Source organism: Parus major, chromosome 4, assembly GCF_001522545.3.
Source record: "Parus major isolate Abel chromosome 4, Parus_major1.1, whole genome shotgun sequence".
Taxonomy (NCBI): domain Eukaryota; kingdom Metazoa; phylum Chordata; class Aves; order Passeriformes; family Paridae; genus Parus; species Parus major.
Window position 1 is genome coordinate 2,630,574 of NC_031771.1, and position 20,039 is coordinate 2,650,612.

At 46.4% G+C, this 20,039-nt stretch overlaps 1 protein-coding gene across 1 annotated transcript in view; it reads left to right on the forward strand.

Moving 5' to 3' along the window:
- FRAS1 (Fraser extracellular matrix complex subunit 1) overlaps window positions 1–20,039 on the forward strand; it is an 88,106-nt gene that overhangs the window by 50,669 nt on the left and 17,398 nt on the right. The window contains exons 15-27 of the mRNA XM_015623634.2: window positions 472–612; window positions 1,014–1,154; window positions 1,936–2,109; window positions 4,061–4,201; window positions 5,437–5,580; window positions 11,355–11,507; window positions 13,084–13,230; window positions 15,926–16,072; window positions 16,739–16,879; window positions 16,969–17,109; window positions 17,321–17,464; window positions 17,812–18,082; window positions 19,330–19,414. Of these exons, the coding sequence (XP_015479120.1) occupies window positions 472–612; window positions 1,014–1,154; window positions 1,936–2,109; window positions 4,061–4,201; window positions 5,437–5,580; window positions 11,355–11,507; window positions 13,084–13,230; window positions 15,926–16,072; window positions 16,739–16,879; window positions 16,969–17,109; window positions 17,321–17,464; window positions 17,812–18,082; window positions 19,330–19,414 (1,970 nt within the window). The remainder of the gene's footprint in view (window positions 1–471; window positions 613–1,013; window positions 1,155–1,935; window positions 2,110–4,060; window positions 4,202–5,436; window positions 5,581–11,354; window positions 11,508–13,083; window positions 13,231–15,925; window positions 16,073–16,738; window positions 16,880–16,968; window positions 17,110–17,320; window positions 17,465–17,811; window positions 18,083–19,329; window positions 19,415–20,039) is intronic.

Sequence of the window (20,039 nt, forward strand, 5' to 3'; positions counted from 1 at the left end):
AGGTTCAGACCTTTCACCTTCTACCACAAACCATGCATTTTGATACCCAGCTGGAGATCTGCTTTGTCTAGTGAAAAGAGACAGAAATTGGTTAAGTAAAATGCTTGACTCTTAAAAATATCCAGCAGCATATTGCCTTAGGGAAGCCAGAGTTCCATGGTGCTCTTGGACAAGAGGTCAGTTCAGAGCTGATTGCCTGGGATAATATAGACCACAGGAATTGATAAGAAAAATTATCATGTTTGGTCTTAGCTGCATTTTCCCATTTTGAAGAAAAGGGGGAGGGGGTAAATTACCATTTGTTGAAATCATCTTTCCCCCACTCCTTCCTGAGCAGTCTGGTAACTGCTGCTTGCTGTGCACTGCCATGTAAAGATTTATAGGGTGGTTTCCATACGTGGGGAGAGGTTGATGGCTCTGCTGTTGTTCCCTAATTGAGTGCATGTCATTAATGAGCTGTTCTCCTGGCAGCTTGTGGCCAGTTCTGTGAGAGGTGCTCTGCAGAGGCAGCCAGGTGTGTGAGCTGTGCTGCAGGGAAGCTGTTACACGAGGGGAAGTGCATCCCTTGGTGCCCAGACGGGCATTTCCCGACTGCCAGTGGGAGATGCGGAGGTAAGAGCTGGATTTTGCATGACCCTTTCCAAGGCTCTCAAGGCACTCTCCTTGCATTGTCTGCTCTTCCATAAATGTGGGGAGGGAATTTTAAGACCAGAGAAATGGGAGTGGGGACAGGGAATTTTATTTTTTTGGTTTGTTTTCCTTGGGTTCACTTGTGATGGATTGTTTCAATAACCTCTTTTCCTTGCGAAACATTCTCAAAACATCGTGCAAGCGAGAGTTATTACTCTCAGTACTTACTAATACATGGGCACTTCTGCTCTCACTGGTTCACCTAGCTGAGTCTCATTCCAGCTGGGAGTTTTCCACAGCTGGAGAAGGCTGTAGTCAGCAACACCACTCTCAAGGAGTAAAAATGGGATGTTGCAGCTCTGTGTGCTCTGTTTCTTTATCAGCTTGTCACGCTTCGTGCTCCACGTGCGAGGGACCTCTGGCCACTCACTGCACCTCCTGTTCCTTCCCTCTGGCATTGCGCCAGGGCCAGTGCCTGGAGAGCTGTGGAGAGGGATTTTACCAGGATCACAACATCTGCAGGGGTAAGCTCTGTACTTGGAATAAGTTCCCCAGCTGCTGTGAACCAGGTTTTGTTTTTCCTTTCTCCAACGCTGAAGCAGTCAGTGCTTAATTCCTGCCTTTCCTGTTGATTGTTTTCTGCTTAGAGAAAAAGTAAGTTTTCCCACATAATTTCTGCTTTCACACCTCCAGGATTTAGAGATTTCAGGGACTTTTTTGGGCTTTTTCCTTCTTCTCTGTGCACACTGCTGAAATAAATGTTCATTGCTTCCAGGTTTTTACTTCAACATGAGTTAAGAGGTGGATGAAATTCCACATCTACCTGGTATGAAATTCCACATCTACCTGGTATGAAATTCCACATCTACTTAGTATGAAATTCCACATATTCGTGGTATGAAGCTCCACATACATCTGGTAGATTTGCAAAGGCTGAGGTCGTCTTTGCAGTAGTCGGAAAAGCTAAAATAGGGAAGGTGAATTTCTGCTTCGTGTGAGCCCTTCTCACTGGCATTCCTTGCTGTCCCTCCTAGTGAGATGGAGCTCACTGTTGCAGTTCCACAAATTAAAGGAGAATTGGCTGCCTGTGGCACAGGGCTGTGGTTTCTTATTTGTTCATCAGCTTTACTCGGGGAAAAAGCGCCGTTCCTTGCGGGCGAGGGGAATGATGTCAAAGTACTTTTCTAAAATCCCTGTTCTGTTGTAGCAACCAGGACCAGATGCTGTTGGGCCTTGGGAAAGCTGTCCCTCATCCTTCTCCCTGGCAAAGCTGTGGCTCTGATGGCTCTCTCCCCCTGTGCCCAGGTTGCCACCCGTCCTGCCGCTCCTGTGCCGGCCCGGGGGCCGCGCGCTGCCTGCGGTGCCGGGCGCCCGAGGATGTCCTGCAGCCTCACCTGCCCGGGGAAGGAGCTCTCCATGGCCTTTGCCTCCCCCTCTGCCCATCCCAGTTCCATGTGGATAGCACAGGAGTCTGCAGAGGTGAGAGGAGCTGTTCAAAGCCCTGGGGCGTGGGTGTTTGGGGGGAGCTTGTACCGTGTTTGATTCGTATATGCTGAGAGCCCTCTGCTTGCCTCGTGACTGCCATGAGTGTTTCAACTCTGTAACTTTCAAAATGGCAAATCCTAGTACTTTTGAGGGAAAATGTAATCTACATAAGAATCCTGACTAAAAGGCCCAGGTACTTTCTTTTTAAGTGCCTCTGTTCAAGCCTGCATGGCTCAGCTCAGCGTAGCCTCCTTTCCATTGAAGCTGAGTACGTGATTTTTAGCACCAACTTACTTTGAAGCAGGATCAATCCTTAGAGCCTTTTCAAAAAAGACTGTCTTTTCTCCTTCTTAGCCCTTGGAGCAGGTCAAGACATCCCACAGCAGTCTTTTCTTTTGAGGAAGCTCTTCTGCTACATGCCCTGCAGCATACCTGCCATCCCTGCTCCTGAAATACCAGCTAGCATTTCCATGAAAACTAGAGTTTGGAAAAGTGGCTCATGTGGTGTGCACTGGGCATATGTGTGGTTTCCCACCAGTCAGAGAGACAGTGACTCAAGTAAAGGAGTAGTAATAACAATACTAACAGGATGACTGGTGGCTATTTCTTCCACTTAGAAAAAAAAAATAAATTTAAAAGTGGACATAATTTAAAATCCAGTTATTTAATGCAGTTATTTTATGGCTTTGTCTCAGCTCATTGGAATGAATACAAGCTCATTCCAGTGCTTTGACCTGATTCCTGAAGGCATTAGTGTAGTGTACAATCCATGCAGTGGCTGTTCCTTGGCAGGTAATGGGTTTTCCTGGCCGAGTTCAGGTCTTGAGGTAGAAACTGTGTGAGGAAATCCATATATCCCTGCCTCAGGTGGGTGACCAGGCCTGAGCAGAGCTCAGTGACAGCACTGAATTATCTCATGGGGCAAGAATCCCAGCACAGCCCTTGTGGTGTTGGCTCTGCTGTGTCAGGGGTGGCATTAGAGTGGCAGGTTGATTTATTGTAGAAATGAGAGCTCAAGATGTCAAGCTCTGAGCTCTCACTATAAAATACTCATGCGAGGTTTGAAGGTTCAACCTTTTGGAAGAAGCAAACCCACAACATTGTGCAGAACAGAAACATGTTCATATGTAGGGCAGAATGCTGGTTTTGTAGAATCATAGAATGGCCTGGGTTAGGAGGGACCTTAAAGATCTCCCTTGTAGCCAGCTAAGTGTAGTTGTATAAATTATTTTATTTCATTTGATGTCTTCTCTCCAGCCCTGTGTCTTGTCTCCCCACAGTCCAGATGTCTGTGTTCAGCCCACACGGTGGAACCTGTGGCCTCCAGCCACTGCTCTGATAAACATGAGGTTTTTAGCTAGTGAGCTGATGTATTTCTTTAATCAGATGGCTTAGTTGGAGATGGTTTGCTTTAGGGTCAGTGCCAGGAAAGAAGTGCAGTTTTTAACTGCTCTCTTCCCTCTTGCTGGATCATCCTTGTGATGAGCTTCAGGTGGCCCATCCACCTCTGTGGATGTTTGCTCCAGAATGGCTGATGGTAACTGCAGTGACAGGAGAGCCTGCCTGGAGTAACTGCAGGGTGATAACAGAAGGTGTTTCCAGCAGCTGGTAAGTTTGCAGAACCCCAGAGCTCTTCTGGGGAGGACAACAGCATCACACAGTGTTGGGCAGCTCAGCTTTGCATTTCAGTAATGAACTGCGTGGGTGCAAAGAAATATTCAATATGCAGCTGCCTCTGCTTGCTCCTTATCTTCAGGAACTGTGCTCCACTTTGTACTCCTTTCTGCCTCTTACAAGCAGAGAATTCTGTAAAGGAAAAAAAATCCCTTCCTGTCATCCTTGGGAAGAAAGCAATCTGGCCATATTTTGAGGCAGTGAGAAGCGAAACAAGCCAGAATTAATTTGGCTTTCTGTGTGTTCTTGTTTTTTTGCCCCTTCCCTGCAGAGTGCCACCCCTCCTGTGCAAGCTGCGTGGGGAGTTCTTCCCAGGACTGCACAGCTTGCCCTGCTCCTGCCTTGCTGCTGGAGGGAAGGTGCCTCCCCACGTGTCCCCAGGGAATGTTCAGCCACGGGGATCGCTGCTCCTGTGAGTGCCCCTGCAGCCTGCCCTGCTGCTTTTTATGAAGCTGTTGAGGTGTTTTCAGGGGAGAATAGGGGAGTCCAATTTCAGGGAATGGAATCTCCTCCTAATGGGAGAGAGATGTACACTTGGAATCATAAATTATACTCAGTTTTGCTCCTGGGGACTGTTTCCCTGAAGATGTTTTGTGCTTGACTCCAGGATGATGTTCCTAGCTTGTGTGCTGTGGGAAAAAACCTCTTTAATGGACAACACCAATAAATAGAATGCTTTTATTAGGCTAATCCTCAAATTTAGAGAGAAGAACCTTTTCTAAAATCTGTTGCTCATTTATTCAACATTTTCAGCCAAGGAACAACTCTATAAATAGATTTCTTTGGCAGACCATTGTAAAGATTGATCAGTTCTGAGGTGTGCACTGCCACCTTAGAGCTGAGGTAACTGCTGAGTGCTGCTTTACATGGTTTCAGGCTCATAAAAATGTCTTAGAAACAAAATTTCAGTGTCAGGAAAGTGGCTTCTTGCAAGCTGTGTCCTTTTATTCATAAAGAGCTTTGAGAGTAGTTTTTAAGAATTTTTTACTGACTGTTAGCCGTAGTATTTTTATCTTCCTCAGATCTGTAGCATGGAGATCTGACATCTGTCTTTCAAGCTGGAAGGATACAAAAGCAGTCCATGAAATATTTTTGAGTGCTCTTAAGCCACTTTCTCTGCCATGTCTTTGCTGAGCCTTTAGCAGACAGAAAATGGCTAATGAGCTGGCTGGGCATTCCTGCTTTAGAGGTTTCAGTCTGGGAGGGCTTGGTGGAAAAATCCTGCCTTGGTTTTCCTCTTATGTATATCAAGCTCCACAGTGGTGTTCATACAGTCCCAAGAGAAGTTTAATTTATCTCCCCTGTGCATCCCACTCTGGTTTTTTATATGCACAAGCATATGCAGGAGGGAGGAATAACAGGGCCAGTCTCTCCCTCTCTCTTTTATATTGTGCCTGGATCTATACCTTGATTAATGCGGGGAACAAATCACATTTCTTAAACTGGCAAGCCATTCCTCATCTTGTTTATTCAAAATGAGGATGTGAGAGCCTTCCAAACCACAACCCTGCAGTCCCCTGGTGCCATCAGACCATTTTATGCCCATGTTTTGTAGGAATATAAATGATGGTGGGAGCTGGTGTTTTGGGAAGGGAGAGGAGAGGGTGCATCAGGAGCATAACCAGGAGTGTTGATTCTCTTCTTCAGCCTGTCATCCATCCTGCAAGACATGCCATGGCCCCTCTGATTGGGAATGCTCCACCTGCCACCCCCATGCCACTCTGGATGGTGGGAAGTGCAGGACAAGCTGCAAGGAGGAGCAGTACCTCAACCTGGTGGGGTATTGTGTGGGTGAGTAAGGGGAGCTGCTGTGGGGGATGAACCATTAGTCTGTGCCATTAGACTGCTGCTTCACACTGCCAGGAAAGCTGCTTAGGTCCTGCTCAGACCTTCAGGGAAAGGAGTTAAGTTAAAGTTTGTGATCCAGAGAAGCAGTTTATGGGGCCCTAAAGAAAAGCTGGCGCAGCAAGCATTGCTGTGTGCATTTTTGGGAGGTAATAGGATTTCTGGATAGGGGTTATGCTGTGTGGGTGCTCAGTGCCTGCACTTAAACCCATCATCTGAAACCACTGATTGCGTTTATCTGTTTAAAAAGAAAAATCGCTTTTAATCCGTCACACAGACACACATAAACCTATCCTGGGAACTGCTCCAACAATTTCTGAGCTTTATCAAGCCATTTTTTTTGCCTTTATCAAAAAAAGCTACGGTCTGTGAGGCTTAATCCAAGCTGAACAGTTCCAAATGAGATAAGGAATCCTAAGAAAAGGGAAAAAATGCATTAGAGGTAATAAATATATCCATTGAGAGGCTATTGTTCTCAGCTTAATATGATTTCCCTTCACTGAGCCTTCTTTTTGCTTACATCTATGTCCTGGATGTTTTTTTTGTGAAAGACTTGTTTGTTTGCTCTCCACAGCTTAATTCTGTGAACCATTTCTTCATCTTCCTTTTAAACAGCAGTGATTGTTTTGTCTGCAGAGACAAAAAGAGCGGGGAAAGGAAGTGTGTGAGGAGTAGGAAAGAACCCTAAAAGTACTGTACAGCACCTTAGGAATTCAGGTTGGGGAATGGAGATGTTTCATACAGTCAGGTAACTGCAACCTGGAAATAATTCAGCTTCTCAGTGTAAAGAGGTGGATCTGTCCTGTACAATTTGAGGGCATACAGTGGTGTACTTACTAATGTCCTGTCACATCTCGGAGCTCTGTGCACTTTATTTCTTCCATTAATTCTTTATTTCCCCATTAATTTGTACTACGCTTCCTATGAAAGAAATCCCGTGGAAAAATGGCCTTCCCCTGTAAATTGAGTTGGGGAAAACCTTAGTACCACTTGTCATCAGTCAGAGACTCTTTCTGAGGAGGGTTCATTCTGCTGTTTCAGTTATCCCTTTGCTTGGTGTCATGGACACCAAAGCTCCCAAATCCCGGCCATCAGGGAGATGTCACAGTGCTGGAAGCTGGAAGCAGTGGGTTCCCTCAGGCAGGGTGGAGGGAATTCCTTGTGGCACAGGAACCCTCAGTGTCCAGGTGTTTGTTTGTCTCACTGAAGCTGTGAGAATCCTTGCAGAGGAACATAACTGAGGCTTTTTTTTGCCTCCACAAACAAAGCTGCGCTTTGGCCCTGGCTCAGCAGCCTGAAGTGTATTTGTGCTAAATTTATGTCTAGAGTTTAAGCAAAGGATGTTTGTCACCAGTTCTCCTAGAGATCAAGAGCTCCACATCCAGGTTGTTAAGTTTCACTCCTTCTTCTCATTCAGCACTGATTGAAACGCTGAATTTGCCCTTGCAAGTTATTAATTATCAGTTAAAGAGCAGCTGTCCCATAAAAGAGGACATAAAAACTCCTGACACGCTCATAAGATATGATTTGCATCAGAATCTAACAAAGCTTTTTCCTTTGCCTCCCAAAGCAATATATTTTTACAATTATCTTCCCATTTATCTTCAATTCCCGACCCTCCAGGCAGAATTGTGTTATGGCTTATAGGGCCTGCTGTGCATTATAGTCACCTGCCACACTTTATGGACCTGGAGGGGAAAATCTTTCACAGAGGCTGGAGAAAACCAGCTGTCACTCCAAATCATTGCCTGGGAATTAATGGTGTTACTGTGCATGGTACCTGAATGAGGATTGGAACATTTGCCTTGTTAATAGGAAAAAAAACCAGGGTCTTGTTTTCAGCAGTTAATCAAATAAGCATTTCACGTTTAATCAGAAGCAAGACAAAATGGCCCCAAATTCCAAAAAATCAATGAGTCTCTGAGCTCTGCTTTGGGCACGCAGAATTTGTGCCAGTTCTTCCCTGAGAGTGCTCAATTGATTCATTTTATTGAATAGCCCGAGTGTGTGTACAGCAATGTGCTTGAGACTTGATCCATCCCCTGCTGGATCTCACAGCTTCTGTGGGTTTTGTTTTCCCAGTTTGAAAATACTCCATGATTTCCCTCTCATCCAACTCGACTGCAGCTTGAGGAAACTTTGCAGTCACCAGTCTGAAAATCCCAACCAAACTAAAAGTCTTGTCCTGCTCGTAAAGCCCTGCCCTCGCTTTTCTGATCTGTGATTTCCCTGGAGATCTGGAAGCTTCCCTGTTGATCTTTTCCTGACTGCGTGGAAGGGCAATTAGACAAATGCAGAGGGTCTGGTGTGGAAGAAAACTGTGAACACCAACTGGTACAGAATCCCTCCTATCCTGGTCTTAACTCCAGCTGCATCTTCCAGCTGCAAGGGAGCTCCCAGTCCGCGTGTTCCGCAGGCCCTCGCTTTCTTAGGCTGTGTGCAGTTGGGAAAATGTTCAAAGCTAAACCAGAAGAGCTCGCTCAGGAGGGGGCCTGTAACAAGCTTTGCTGCCTTGCTCTTAAAATTCCAGAGGGGACACTCTGACAACAAGAAATATACTCAGTTCCTTGTAAAATTAATGAGCTGTTGCTGTCCTTTTAGAGAGACATTGATATCATCACAGAGAGCTGAGCAGAGCAAGAGGGGCTTAGCTTTGCTTACTCACTGGTGTGCAGCCTCCTACAGAACCAGCAGCTGAGCTGCCAGAGGAGGAAAAATCCTTTCCCTGCTTTGGTCTGGGCTCCTTTGTGCCAGGCACCATCCAGCTGGATCTCCCACCTCACACTGCCTAGGGAAGCTCTCACACAGGATACAAACCCCTGCAAATGAGGTTGCACTTCACCAAGAATTCACTTGGCTTGTTTGAGTGACAGAGTCCCTTTCAGGTCATGGAAAAGAGAGACAAGAAAAACATTGCATATCCTTTTAAACCAACCACACTGACTTGCTTGCTGGATTTGCTTCAAGACCAGAGACTTTTGCACCTTGAGGTGCTGCAGAGTGTGTGGTGTTTTCAGTGCTGATTTTAAGTCATGCTCTGTTGTAAACCTCAGGTCTCACCTTAGAGCACAGCACAAAACTCACATCAGGAAATAGTTTTGTGGAGAGCCCCTAAGAGAGGTGATGTGTTTAAACAATATGAGTGGGTGATTGCTTAGCAGATGGTGGAGCAGAGAGGCAGAAACGCCACTGGTTTCCTTTGTGAGCATTCACAAACACTTCAGAGATGGTTTTGTCTCCTCAGCAGCCTCTTGTGTCTTAGAGCAATCTGTAACAGATAATTTCCACATAGGAAGGGCACAGTTTTCTTGCTTTATTTGCTAAGAGAAAGCTAAAGGGGCTGTGCAAGTCAAGTAAGTCTGGAAATCCATGTAAGTGTTTCCATTCTACTTTACAATGAAAGTGGCTTTATAGGAAGGTCAGTGATAGGGGTTATTTTTGCATAGAGGTGAAGAAGGAGGAAATCAGAACCAGCTGGAAGGAGAGCAGGAAAGCCTTTTGCTTGGAGAATGGGAGGAAAGGCAGTCTCAGAAAGATGAGGAGGGAGGCACTGGGGCTACGAGCAAAGTGGTGACAGACTTGCAGAGAATCCAGTTTGCATACTGGAATGGCTCTAAGGGAATTAACTAACTTGTGTTGCAGTGACCTGCAACAAGCTGGGGGATGTGAAGGCTCCAGAAAAGCCAAATCCCACAGGATGTAGAGTGCCTGCTGGCAGAGCTAGAGGGAGGATTGACACGGAGAAGGCAGAAGCAAGTTGGGCTGTGGGGTGTTAGTGAGAAGCACAAGGAAAACATCTCCCTTCTGTTAGTCCTCGCTTCAAAGGGAGCCTGCTGTGAAGAAGTGAAATCATCTCTCCCTAAACAAAGCCCTTCAGTTCTTCCCTCACTCTCTCCCCAATGTCCCTCAAATTCACCATGAGCGTCAGCCCCGGGTTTTTTCTTGGTGTTGTGTGTGCTTTGATCTCCAGGCTTGCAAAGGAACAAGAGAGTGATGGGGCTGATTCATCCTAAAACAGTAACTGAAGAAACTCTTTCCACTCATAGGAGCAAAAATAGAGGCTTGTAAAGAGAGAACTCTGCTGCAGCAGCACAGAGTTTTGTAGATACCTAGATTTTTAAATGTTAGTTTGGGAGACTCTAGATTTTTTGTTGCATCTACTGATTGTTTCTCCATTTATGAAATCTTTTGACCAGATTTGTTACTCATTATACCCTGCCAAAGCTCCTTATTAGACACCAGTGGCTCCAGCAGGAGATTCAACTGGAGGAGCATTATTTTAGTAGTAAGGAGAGTCAACATATTACCAGATAAACGTGGAAGTACAAAATCTAATTGGATTTATGTTAATTTTCTTGGTTATAAGTGCATAAAACTTCTCACCCCACCTGCAGCCCAGGGAGGCTGCGGAGTGATAACCCCCGTGAGCTGGAACCCCTCTGGGGAGGTTCTGAGCTTGGTCACTGAGTTGGGGAGCATGACCTGCTGTGCTGTTTTGCTTTTATCTGAAGCACAGAGTCTCTTCCTGCACTCCTTTACCCCAGCTCTGGCTGGTAATTTCCCAGCTCTCCAAGGCTGAGAGCACGGGGCAGAAACTCGATGGATTCCATACCCTGGGAAAGCAGGAGGTGAAGGAGGCAGCTCTCTAAGAAGCTTGGATCCCTGCCTGCAGCCAGGACTGGATCAGTTCCTGAGCTGCTTCTGGGCTTTTGCAGCAGTGTTTGGTAAGAATCACTTGTGTGTGATGTGCAGGAGACATCAGGAGCTGGGGCGAGGCTCCGGTCACTGCCGCGCTCCTGCAGCTACGGACACGGAATTCCTCCAGGCTCCAATGTGAGCCTGTCTTCAGCTTGTAAATTTAGATTGCCTGACAATCTGTAGTAGTGCTGTCCTAAGAGACAAAAGACAGAAAGGTGAAGCTGCAGCAGAAATCTGACAAGAGGCCAGGTACTCAAATCAAGCCTCATTGTTGCATATCTTTCAAGACACTCGTCATTTCCTTTATCATTTCCTCAATTACCATAATGAGGATTAATTTTGCTTCCAGGTTGCCTTACACTGCACCTTTGTGCACACAAAAGGCTTGTTGTCAAACCTTTTGAAGCACCTAAGTTCAGGCAGAGGTCAGGAGACACAGGCTTGTGTCCTGCTAGGGGAAAATGGGAAAAGAAAAAGGTTTTGAGGCACTCTGATGCTGCTCTTGGCCTGGCTTTGAGGGCTGCTGTGGCTGTTTCAGGGTATGGATGTCTCATTAGTGTGGGAAAATGCAAACAGCAGGAACTACAGGAGAAGGTCATGCAGCTCTACAGGTTCTGCTCCTCATTTTTCCATGGTGGGAGCAGAGGGAGGTGAGTGCTCGAGGCCTCCAGCAGAGCTAAAGAGAAACCTGTAGGCAGAAGCACTCAAAATCAGAGAAGGGTTTTGGGAAAAGCAAAGGGCTTTGAGCTGGATTTGTGCAAAGCCTTCCCAAGCTCACTCAAGGGTGGGAAAGAGGATGCTTGAATGGGGCAGGAGGGATGCAGAGAAGAAGAAAATGCTGTGGTGCTTAGGAAGAGCACGAGATGAGGAGGAGGAGGAGGAGGAAAGAGGAAAGGACTGCTCAGTTCCAGGTAGCAGGATTTGCTCTCAAAGTTCAATCCCTAGTGCCCACCTGGAGTTCTCAGCTAAGCTCTGTGCTGTCCCTCTGTTCTCAGTGTCCTCTTGTTCCCTTTTCTTTCTAGACTGCCACCCCCTGTGCCAGCAGTGCGTGGCCAACCTGCGGGACACGGGCAGCGTGTGCCTCAAGTGCCAGAACGCGCGGCACCTGCTCCTGGGGGATCGCTGCCTGCCCGACTGTCCTCCGGGACACTACGCCCAGAGTGGAGCCTGCAAAAGTGAGTTGGGCCCTGCACACACCTCGAGTTGCTGCAAGGAACTGCCTGGATCCTTGTGAGAAGTTCCATGAAGCGGTTCCTGTTTAGTAGAGAAGCTCTGTCCGGCCGGCAGGACGCTGCACTTGAGCGGTTTGGGGTTTTTTTTCCTTGCTGGTAGGAGTTCCTCAGGATATTTTGCAGCCTGAGGTGGAACATCACCCTAACTAAGGTCTGTTACTGAGGCTTGTCTTGCTGCAGTGATGGCCCAGAAGGTGATGGCTTGTAGCAGCTCCTGAAACAAAGCCAATTCCATTCATCATTCTAGGCTGGCACGATGGATGCAGCGCTGGCGGTGCGTTTTATTTTCTAATGTGTCCCTGCATCTCCTCCACTTTTAGTTGTTGGTGTGGTTTGGTATTCCAGTCATTGTCTGAGCTGCTTTATACGCCCTGGGCTCTTAGAAGGAAGCAGGTTCCTTTTCTTGTTCTGTGGCTGACAGAGATGTGGTAAAGCTCAATGCTGAGCAAAGGGTATTTAGTTTCTGAGAAAGGAACCAAGACCAGAAATTCAGCGCAATGTAGATGCTCCTTTTGCAGCAAGTGGCATTTCCTAATCTAGTTTAGGGTGGGTAATATTTCAAAGCTTCTCTCCAGCATGCTGGGAGCTGTGTGTTTATTTACCTGTTTTTGACAGATGAGATCTCAGAGCTTTGAAACATACTCTGTCACTTGATTGGAAAGGCCCCTGAGAGAGAGAGAGAGAGAGGTTTTGCCTTCCTGGAAATGTAAGCTTAGAAATAACATTTCTTCCCTTTGGTTTAAAGGTTTCATTTAAAAGGAGTTGTGCATTTTTCAGACTATGCCAAAACTCATAAGACATTCTGTTCTGGCTTTTAAGATTCCCAGCAATCCAGTGTGGTTGCTTCTGATTCTTTTGTCCACTCTGACTCATGATTAATTTTACACCTATCATGATAGGTGTAATGATGGCATCAATCTTTAGGTAAAGGCCTGTCAAGAAATAAAACAGACTAATAATTTTGTATGTAACCTCTCAGGAGAAAGTAATAGGGTACATTGGCCTCAGCTGCTGTGATATTTTAAATTTATTTGGTCAGACTAAGAAATGAGCCTGAAAAGTCAAGAGGGGAATGGGGAGAGGGTACATGGGGGTAGTCTGGTCTCCATCAGTGCAATTCCTGCTGAAGAGATGGATGTGAATCTTCAGGGAAGTGTGGAATTGTCAGAAAAGCAGTAGATGGTTCCTGCATAGACAAAGAGGATCCAACCTGAAGGTAGCTGGGACAAAGTATGAGAGGGAGGTATGTGCTTGCCCTTTTTAATTTAGACAGATCCTGGCCAGATCCTGCAAGGGCTTTTCTTAAGAAGGGAAGCTTGAAGAGGGTAAAAAGAGAAAGAAAGGAGAGGGTCCTTTCTTGGGCATGGGGCACTGAGCACCACTGAGGACTTGGCAGGAGCTTCTGGTGCTCGCCATCCCTGCTCTCAGTCTTTGAGAGTGTTTCTGCTGAAGCTTGTGAAACTTGCCCTGAGACCTGCTTTTCCTTGAACAGAAACACTGCTTTTTGCTGTCCCTGCAGGGTGCCACCCTTCATGTAAAAGCTGCACCGGCGAGGGTCCCTTCTCCTGTTCGTCCTGCAACGCCAGCCTGGTTCTGTCCCACACGGGCGCGTGCGCTCCGCTCTGCTCCCTGGGCTACTACAGGGATGACAGGCAGACCTGCAGATGTGAGTGCCTCTCCCCCAGCCCTCCCTCCTTTCCTCAGTGCTCAGAAACGTGTCTTTTCTTGTTCCTTTGCTCGCTGTTCCTGTTGGCTGGAAAGGAAAGGTTTCAAGTGCCTAAAAATGCGATGTGAGTTGACAGAGGTGATGAGCTGCCTCAGGAGCAGAGCCTACAGCAGGGCTGAAGTTTGAAAACAGTTGCAGTTTTGTTATTGACCTCAAAGACAAGAGGTTTTGTGTCCTGCTGTAAAGAATCTGCAGGAGGATTTTATGTAGGTTTTCCTGTGATGGATTCTGAGCTTGGTGGAAACCTGGCGAGTTGAGACCAGTTTTAATCAATCCTTACTAAGGCAAACCCCCTCCCCACTGCACTGCCTGCCAGTACATGCCATGGGAGCTGCATTGTAGCATTTATATTCATTTCTCCTCATGTGCAAACCCCAGGAGAAACAAGGTACAGCTTGGTAGACACAGACCTGAGCTGATCCTAATCATCTGATGGAATTGATCTGATATTAAGTTGTATTATCTCCTATTCTTGCTATCCTTTGTTAATCTCTCAGGGCCTCTCTTTTTCTTTATTATTTTGTGTTCACTCTGGCCCTGGGTTATTCCTCTCATAATTATTTGGCTTGATGCTTCAAAATGCAAAATGGTATGGCCCAAAGATAGAAAAAACTGGAAAAAGCTCTGCTTGAATTGCCCCACTATAATACACACATGTAAAAATGAGTGAATAGTGAAATGGTTTGGTCACTGTGAACCTGAACACTCAGATTATTGAAGTCCTGCATTACCTTGATTTAAATTCTCCAGATTTATGATAAAATAACTCTGTTACACTGAGTCCAGGTGTCAGTGTCATCCTACCTAGACCCAATTTTGTCACTGATGAGGTCCTGTAGGAGGAAACCGATGTGGTTGTCAGCTTTACCTGCCTTTTGTTGAAACAGATGGGTCTCCTGAAACTGTTATTCCATCTGATCAGCAGAAATGGAGACACATAGGTTCAAGGAAATAGACTGGAAAGTTAGGAAGGACTTGTGCCATTCTTCTGTTGTGGGAAAAAAAACCCCAAAAAAAGGCATTCTTGCTCTTCTGGCTGGTTTCCTACAAGCTCAACAAAATATTTAGTCTTTTCCTGCAGTAGGGATTCCCTGATTGCTTGCTGCACCAGAATATCTCCCTTCCTAATTAACATGCCCTTTTCTAATTAAAGTTGTCCTGCTGACAGCTCCTGCCTCAGGATATCAAGGTAGACCAGGAATGTTCCTGAGGCCTGCACCCTTCCTGAATTTGGTTCAGGGGCTCAACTTCAAATAGATTTTTTTTTTTAATAAAAAAATTATTTTTTTTTTGCAAGGCAATTCAGCTACTCTAATCTCCTCATTGCAAATGGCTTTTTAAGAAGTGTTTGTAATCCTTGGAGCAGGAGGCTCAAGGCCAAGTGTGTTGGATTTTTGTCATTCCAAGTGTCACTTGTGCCTTTTCCAAGTGCTGCTGATAAGGCACAGAGATCCAAATTGTCCCAGGCTGCTGGGAAACTGCCACTTGGAGGGAATGAAGATTGTTTAATGGGAGGTTGGCTGTTAGGCTGAGAAAATCTGGTCTCTCTTCAACGTTTATTTTAGTCTCTTTGCACTTTGGAGGAACTCGGGGTTGGAATGAGGTTCAGAGAGATGCTGAGTGCACGTATGGCCTCTGGGAGATATTTTTAAACTCAATGACATCCTGGCCCAGGAACAGGGAGAAGCTTAAGGAGTCCTTCATGGGCTTAAAAATGCAGATATGTAGAATACTTTACTGTATTTTCAATAGTTGGTTCTTTGGAGCACTTTAAAAAAGTGATTTTTTATTTTTTTTTTTTCATGGAGTATTCTTAAGTGAAGAAAAATCAGAGTGGCACCTAGCTTGAGTCTTTAGGTAAACATTTTGATAGAAATCATCTGTACATCACTAAAATGCAAACCTTCTGTGACATTTTTTAGAGGAGCTAAAACAAGGAACTGTTTTTAAAAACACCGTGTTCTTGCTTCAGTGAGAGCAACGTGGGTATTTTGACATTTCCTTTGGTATTTGGAGGTTTTTTGGTTATAAAACTGTGTTTTGAATTAACATGTCAGTATTTATCACCCAAACTGTTAGTACAGTCTCCTGTGAAGTTTAGTTCCTGGACATCAAAGAGGTGAGTTGAAATATTCTGAACCTCTGGACTTTGATCCTAGATTCAGTAAATCCTTGAATTACTTTTTTTTCCTGGCATCTTTTTTGCTCCCTGCAGCTCCAGAATTTCACACTGTGTGCAGATAAAAAGGTGGAAACGTTAAGTGAAATTACATGGGCCTTTGGTCCCACCAAGGATTGCAGCAGTCTACTCTGCTCTCCAAATTCTCTTTTTCTGGGTAAAGAGTTGTATGAAATTCAGGTTGCACAAGGGAAATTTAAAAAACAGAGACAGGGAAAGCTCTTATCTGGGGATTTGGTTTCATGTTTTACTTCGACCTGTCCAGAGGAGAGTAAGAAGCAGCATGAAGGGGACATTCCAGCAGATTCCAAATGGAATTACACTCTAGAGAATGTGAAACAAAACAAACACAGTCTCTGAAGTCTCCACAGAAGACAAGAGGAGCAGCAAGGCTGCAGGGTTAACACCATTTTTACTGGTGCAGGAATGACTCTGATTTTCCTTGTCTTTCCACAGCTTGCAGCAGCCAGTGCCGGAGCTGCGACTCTGCCGCCGGCTGCACGTCGTGCAGAGATGCAGCCAAGGTCCTGCTCTTTGGGGAGTGCCAGGATGACAGCTGTGCTCATCAGTATTACCTGGATTTTTCCAGCAACACTTGCAGAGGTGAAAGATACGTTGCTGGTTTCAAGGAAAAGTTAGAAATAAAAAAATTCAAAATTAAAAAAGGAAAGGAAAAAGGAAATAAATACAAGTGCCTTGGCTAAGGATCCGTTAGATGGCAGCGGGAGCTGTGCAGGTGGCCTGCTTTAAAAAGGCTCTAGGAGGAGGAAAATTGTTCAGTGACAGGTTGCTTGTGAGGTTTCTGCAGGTTTTTTTTTGCTTTTTGGGCAGCCTGCTGTCACATACTTGAGCCTTTCAGTGGAACAAGATTATTGCAAATCGCTCTCTTGTAAATGATTTTGTAACTGAGCCAGCAAAGTTTTCAGGGGTCAGGTCCAGCAATTCATTTAGTCACGGGTCAGCTGATAACGAGTGAGCTTGCCAGGATAAGTCTCTTTTAGGGGGCTTATCTGGCCTCCTCTACTTACCTGTGTCTCTCTCTCTCTGTCTTATTAAATCCTGCATCACTGGATGGCTGTGCAGAAACAGCAGTTTGGAGTGATTTAAAAGACATGTGATTTGAAAGATTCCCAGAGCTCCCCAGCAGAGTGATCCATAATGAAAATAAGTGATATTTTCCCACAGCTTGTAGACCCTGAGTGCCGAGCCCTTGTGCGGGGTGAGCACCCCAGAAAGGGCTGCCCTAAAGTGATTTTTGTTTTCTTCCAGAGTGTGATTGGAGCTGTAATGCCTGCAAAGGTCCCCAGAGGACTGACTGCCTGCAGTGCATGGAAGGCTACGTTCTCCACGAAGGAGCCTGTGTGGAAGAGTGCCCTCCAGCTTTCTACCAGGAATCAGACACGTGCCAGAGTGAGTTTTTGTGGAGCATTACTTGTGACACGTTTCCCTGCTTGTCCCCCATGTCAAGTTGAACTCTTTGCCTGTGTGTGTCTCTGTAGGGTGTGATCAGCCCTGCCTTCAGTGCCACCAGGCAGACAAGTGCAGCCTTTGCCCAGCCCCGTTCTTCCTCCTGGGCAGCCTTTGTGTTCCCAAATGTGGGCAGAGACACTTCCCAGACGAGGCACAGCGCCGGTGCACAGGTGAGCACAGCGAGCTTGGTGCAGGGACAGTGGGCAAACGAGGAAGGAACGTGTTGCCCACTTCTGTCATAGCTCTCTGCCTGCTGTCTTGGCTCTTTTTGTCAGGTAGGTAAGACACACACCCTAAGTGGTGTTTGTGCTCTGACCCTGGGGATGGCTCTGCGTGGTTTTGCAGTGTCTCACTGGGGGTTGTGCTTTCCACTCGATGCAGCTTGTCCTCCTGGGTGCCTGGAGTGTGACAGTAGCAGCCTGTGCCACCTCTGTGATAGCACCATGTTTCTGAAGAACAAGACCTGTGTTTCTTCCTGTGGCCAGGGTTTCTATGGCAATACACGGAGCAGGGAGTGTGAAGAAGGTGAGTGAGACAGCACCATTTATCATCAGTGTAAAACCAGTGACAAAATATCTTGGGGGAAATCCCTTCCTGAATCGAGTTTAGTGGCTGCTTATCCATTCTTTATTCTAAATGAAGATTTACTAGCCTGTCTGCAGGGCAAGCCAGAGAGTGTTGGCTTTTAATTCCGTGATGGGGAAATCAGGGTGGGAAGTGATTTACCCAAGTCGTGGTGGCGATTGGGATGGATTGCAGTCCACCTGGAGTCAGGAACGAGCAGGGCACCCAAAAAACAGCGGTGACAGGCAGGATGCCAGCACATCCCGCGGTGATTCCTGCAGTAACCCCTCTCCCTTCTTTCCCTTCAGCCAGCAGGCACCCCTCGAGCTCCCGTGTGAGCAGCACCCTGGCGGTGGGGATCGGCGGGGTGCAGCCCCTCGACCTGGCCTTGCTGGGTGTGTGTGATGCTGCCGGTGCCTCGGGGCAGCCGCTGTTCCACGTGGAGAGCGTTCCCTCCACCGGGCGGCTGGTGATGCTGCGGGACGGGCGGGAGCTGCCGCTGAGCCGCGGCCAGCGCTTCAGCTGCGGGGACGTGCGGGACAGGAGGGTCCGCTTGGTGCACGGCACACAGGAGCCCAGGTGAGTGCAGGGGAGATTTTTTTCCCCCGAGTTTTTGCCTCACAAAAACATTGCTGTGTCTTAAGAAGGGCTATTTCCTTCTTCCTTGGAAGCATTCCTGCAGGGAGGCACGCTTCCCACTGTGTCTGAGTCAACTTCCAGCATACTCACACTGTACCGTAATGTAACCGGTGGTGCAAAACCTGTCGGTTCATGGTAGAAGAGGTCACTGTGACCCAGCTCCCAAACCTGCTGTGCTTTTGGGGTGCAGCAATCTGTCCCATCTTCAGGATACTCAGCTGAGAGTTAAAACTGGCATGTTATTAGTCTGATTGTTACCACAGTTTGTTGATGCTGTTAGGAAGATGCTCAAGTGACATCGCTGCTGTGCTGTTTGTTTAGTTTGCCTTCAGCCATTCCTCATTTGCCTCCAGTATGAGCTGTGTTAGTACCCTGGAATAATTAGTGGTGATTAGTGACTGGCAAAGCTCACACTGCAGGGATGGTGCAAGGAAGCAGGTTTTTCCTGCAGCCAGGCAATAAGCTGCCAGATTTCCCACTTGATTTGCATCACCTTAAAGCCTTGACAGCAGAGTGACGTCAGTGGAACTGTTCTGACTTTCTGGCTGTATAAATCAGGGAGGTCTTTGATGTAAATAAGATCTGAAGAAGACTTTCAGGGTGTGCTGGTGCCAAGGGTTAGTTGGTGTTCATCAGACTTCAGGCATTTGTTCCTGTGTCCTGCTTTTTTTTTTGTTCATCTACCTGGTACTCACCACGACATGTCAGCATCTCATCTCGAGAAACAAAGCTGCTTTATTACTAAATATTACTCTATTTATTATTCATGCTGTTACTTTAAACTTCAGGGTGTTTGGGTGGCATCACTGAAAAGTAAATGGGAAGGAAAAATCCTGGCAAGTCCTGAAGCCAGATAAGTGACATTTTTGTTTAGCAGTGAGTGGCTGACATTTCCAATTGGCACTTTATCCTGGGGATGCCATCTGACGTGGATAATTCTCTTTAAAGGGAGATGAGGGTATATTATTGCACAGCTAAAGGTGTTTTTTATTACCTGTTGTGACTGTTGTGAATCTTGAGGTAAAAATACTATAAAAACGTAATTGAAGAAAACTTGAGCTAAAGCTTCTGTCACTGAGCCAGTCATTCTTGCTGAATATATAATGTGCTTATCATTCTCGAGTCCTGGAAGAGTACTTCATTAATTTATATTGTCCTGTGTTTTGGCTTGCTGGGGACCTGTTTAGGAAAGGACAGTTTTCCTTGAAGGTCAGTGATCAGCAGTCGTTCTCCCACCTTGAGGTGATCAACGTTCAAGCCTTCTCAACACAGGTAACCAAGCCTGGAAACAACCCCAAATTTTGTACCATTTGAAGCCCTGGTTTCTTGCAGGGATAACAAAGAAGCTGGGCAGAACTCGAGCAGGGGTTCAGATCAGGCAAATTGGACTCAACTCTCCCTTAGGGGCGACAGCCGAGGGTCACATGGAGGAAAGGGACTTGGGGAATTGACTGGAGAAGCTGGCCTGTGTCACCTTGCTTGTGCAGGGAGTTGCAGCTGTGCAAACACAGAGCAATTATCAGCAAGGGCTAAGGAATCCCTACTGCTCCAATTATCCTTTGGATCTGCTGATGCTCCAGTTCAGCCTCTTGCTGCAGGGCAATTGGGCCAGGATTGATCCCGATGGCAGGAAGGCTTTGACGTTCAAGTTCAGTGCTCAGTTCGAGGGCGGCTGGGAATTAAATCAGCATGAGCTATTTCAAGTTTGTCTCTTAAACTTCTCACCACTTGTGGGCAAGGTGATGGTACTGCCTGCTGTCCATGTATTATTGTTATTTAAAGTCTGTGGGACAATACATGGCTCTCACCTCAGACACCTTAAGGGGTTCTAGGTTTCCAGGGGGGCTTTGCAGCTTGCACTGAGCTCAATCAGAAGTTGGGGCTACTTGGCATATCC